At 35.2% G+C, this 4207-nt stretch overlaps 1 protein-coding gene across 1 annotated transcript; it reads right to left on the reverse strand.

Moving 5' to 3' along the window:
• Positions 1–560: 560 nt before the first annotated feature.
• IL5 (interleukin 5) lies at positions 561–2758 on the reverse strand. The gene is made up of 4 exons (XM_055430075.2): positions 2621–2758; positions 2382–2414; positions 767–895; positions 561–659 (listed from the first exon to the last, which is right to left on the reverse strand). Exons 1-4 carry the CDS (start codon positions 2756–2758, stop codon positions 561–563), a joined length of 399 nt encoding a protein of 132 aa, XP_055286050.2.
• Between the last annotated feature and the right edge of the window lie 1449 nt (positions 2759–4207).

The raw sequence follows: 4207 nt of genomic DNA on the forward strand, positions 1-4207 counted from the left end.
AGTCCCACTAAGTCACATCCACCCGCGGTACACCTGGCAACCTGCCACGTCTGCCACCCGGAAGACGGGAAAGACCTCCAAACTCAGCATGGTCTCACACAGATCGTGCTCACTTCAGGAGTAAGACAAAGGCCAGCAACAAACTGAACTAGAGTTGTCTATTTTTGTTTTATTGAAACATAGCTTAAGGTGAAATAAATATTAATTTTCTAAGTTCTCAATTATGTCATAAATAATATTAAATTAACAGACATTTTACAAAATGTTATGTTAAATAAGATAGATAAAAGTATATATATATGTATCTATTTTGCCTGAAGCAAACTGGTGGAAAATACTTCAGTGATTCTGACACCTGAAATACAACTCAAATTTTTTGTTTTTATGCACTTTCTGCCTATGTGAGGTAAAACAGTTGTATGCCTAAAATATTTACTTTGCTTCTGAAGTTTAATTACACTGAATATTAAGCTTCCACCATTGGTTGACCCTCATCCTTGTTGCATTAAAACATCCTTCTCCTCCTCCAGAAACTTTCACTACAGTGAAAGAGGTAGGTCTCAACTTTCCATTGTCCACTCCGTGTTTATCACACCAAGAAAAACTTGCAGGTAGTCCAGGAATTGTTTCACTCTCCATCTTTCTCCTCTACACTTACTCTGTGAAAAGAACAGACAGTAAGTATTGTAGGAAACTGTCAATTCCTATAAACATAGGCAGAGCCAGACAAATATACTTAAGTTTCCACTAAATCTTTTTAGCTTACTTTTTGGTGGTCTATGTATTCTTTTATTAAAGACAAGTTTAGGAATATTTTTTTCACAGCATCCCCTTGTGCAGTTTGATTCTTCAACATGTCTATTCCCTGAAAGACTTCTTCAATGCATAATTGGTGCTAAATGAGGAAGATTTAAAAACAATAAATAATCAAAACAAGGTATAAAAATTTGGTCCCAGAAGTTAGTTGTATTGTTTACATGAGTTCCATTCTCCAAAGAATATTTCACTTGTTCCTTTTCCAAGTAGCAGACCGCTTCACAATGAGATATAATTTCCAAAAGTAGATAAAATTTTTGTAATTACTGAGAAGTTTTACAAATGATATAAATTAACTCCTTAACCAAGGTTAAAATGTTCAGGAAGTATAATGTAACTACAATACTGATTGACCTCACATGAGTTTCCTTTTGTAGTTCTAGCTGGCAATTTTATTTTATTTGGACTAATAAAATCATATATTTTACATTTTAATACAACCATGACTTACTTTACTCTATGCAATTCCTTTATACAATCATAATAAGTTAAATATGTAGAAATGACACACATATTAATATAGGGCATTCATTGTATATTTTAATGTCTACTGATCATGATTCTAAAAGTATAACCCTAACTTACTCAAGTTCCAGAAAGACATAAAAGTAAGGAAAGTCATAGGCAGTCAGAGTTGAATGGAGACTAGGAGGCTCCTCTCACCGAATATGGGATTCTTGTAGAAAGAAGTGCTATTTACAATAGCCAATGTCCATTGACAGATGAATGACTAAAGAAGATGTGGTGTATATATATATATATATATTTATATTTATATATACACACAATGGATTATTGTTCAACTATCAAAGGAATGAAATAATGTCATTTGCAGCAACATGGATGGACCTAGAGACTATCATACTAAGTGAAGTAAGTCAGACAGAGAAAGACAAATATCATATATCACTTATATGCAGAATCTAAAAAAATGATACAGAAGAACTTACTTACAACACAGACTCACAGATATAGAAAACAAACTTACGGTTAGCAAAGGAGAAAGGTAGAGGGAAGAGAGAGATTAGGAATTTGGAAGTAACATATACACACTGCTATATATAAAATAGATAAACAACAAGGACCTATTGAGTATCACCTATACTCGCTATTTTATAATAACCTATATGGAAAGGAGGGAAAAGAATCTGAAAAACAATATATATAAAATAATGTAATATGAACACACACACATGTAACTGAATCACTTTGTATGTCTGAAATTAACACAACATTGTAAATCATCTATACTTCAATTTAAAAAATAAATTAATTTTTAAAGTATAGCAAAAAAGACATTAAATACCTAAAAAAAAAAAAAAAACGCCTTCTCAAGGCTCTTTGAAATGGAGAACTGACATCACCAGAGGGCCTAATCCACCTGTTTAGTGGATTTTACTTGTTATAAAGTCATTCCTAATGTTTTTAAGTACATACTTTTGTATTCACACATATAAAAACAAAATGGAGAAAAGTAAATCATTCCAGTGATACTTTGCTTTATAGCTTAAAATATGAAATTCACTTATTCACTCAATCATTTATCAAATCATGATTTAACTTACATTTGTTTGCTGAGGAGTAGGAATCATCAAGTTCTGAAAAGGAAAGGAAATACATTCATTTTAAAAGCACTCTAACACTCGTAACTTTTAGTAAAAATGCTTGCTAGTCGTATGGTTATCAATTATATTTGTGCTAACTCTCTCATAATTTCATGACTAATGACAGATCTTTAAAAATTAGCCACCACAAATGATTACCTATATATTTAAAAGGCTGGAGGAATCAAAAAGAAAATTACCCCATCACCTATCAGCAGAGTTCGATGAGTGGAGAGCAGTGTCAAGGTCTCTGCCACCAGTTTATTCATGGTAGCTTCTACAGGAATGGCACAAACACAGGCAGCTCCAAGAGCTACCAAAGTCAAATGCAGATGCATTCTCCTGGCTCTGAAATGTTCAGCGTTTGCCTTGGCAGAGAAAGTGCATAGTACAAGATTGCATACCCAACCAATTTATTCTCTCTCTTTGAGGAAATGAATAATTTCTAACAATCAGATAGAGAATGCCTAATAGTGGCATATCATGAAACTAAATATTTCCAATGCCTGTATCTTATAGTTTTATCTTTTAATAATAATCAAAATCCCTATTTTTCCCCTTTAAAAATGTTTCCTGTTACCAAAGAAAATCCTTAGACTGATATATCATTGCCCCACATTTGCATCTCTTAAAGTCAGAAGATTGAATTTCCTTTTAAAAGATGAGTATAAAAAGAAGTATAATGTAAACCACTATGTAGAATTTTATGCTGAAATACATAAATACTGAGAAGTTCTTTTCAGATCAAGTAAACTCTAATGCAGTTGTAAGCTAGGTTGATCTGTCTTAAATTGAAAATACTGGTGATTGAAGATGGTGATTAGAGTGGAGACCATCAAAACTTAGCAGTCAAGTTGTGTTCACTGCACTCTTGATTAGGATTCTTTCTACTGCCAGTAATCAAAACCTAGCTCAAACTGGTTGAAGCCAAATGAGGGATTTGTTATCTCATGCAGTCAGATGATCCAGGGTGGAGGCTCCTTTATGTTGCTTGCCTCAGTGACTTTTGTCTCCATTCTCAGGCAATGATCCATTCCTTGGGTCACTGTAGACCCAATATGATGTCCAAACTCTTAAATCTGTATGTATCCTGTTCATGAGCCACAGAAGAAAACAAATTGTGTTTTTCTGATTGCTCAATTAAAAGTTCTAGAATTCAGCCTTATTCACCCTTGATCCCATGTTCCCCCCTAAATTGTGGCCAGGGCTATGTGATACACTGATTAGCTCTCCATGCAGTTGGAGGTGGGCTTCATCCCACTTGAATTGCATAGCTGAGAAATTTGGGGTCCTAGGAAGAGGGACCTAGATCCTAGGAAGGCAACCAAAAATATATATCACATTCACATCCTACCAAGTGGGGGGATATCCTTTCACACCCTGGGTAGGCCACATAATCCCGGGAGGGAGTTTAATGGGGCCCTCTTCTAGACCACATTCTTCCTTCTTCCCTGGCCTGAGCACACGTAATGGAGGTGTAAGCCATGGCTTGTGATGGACAATTTCAGTGGGCCTCCCAAAGTGGTTCTGTGTTGGTGTCCTGGAACCCTGGCTTTAGGACTATTTTGAGTATCTAGTAGAGATGGTACCAAATAAAATTTGCTACCTAGAATCCTTTTCCAAAGCTGGATAGAGTTGTGTCTGAGAAGCAGAATTACCCAGAAGGTACACAAGCCTTTTGCATGCACATAGTCACCCCTCTGCACAGATAGGGTAAAAGTAGTGTGGGACTTCAGTGTCAGCCTTCATGTCTGGTTTTGTTCGTGCTAACGTTTTGGACTCTTTGA

The sequence above is a fragment of the Moschus berezovskii genome, chromosome 8 (assembly GCF_049115385.1).
Source record: "Moschus berezovskii isolate FMDL1 chromosome 8, NW_MosBer_1.0, whole genome shotgun sequence".
NCBI lineage: Eukaryota > Metazoa > Chordata > Mammalia > Artiodactyla > Moschidae > Moschus > Moschus berezovskii.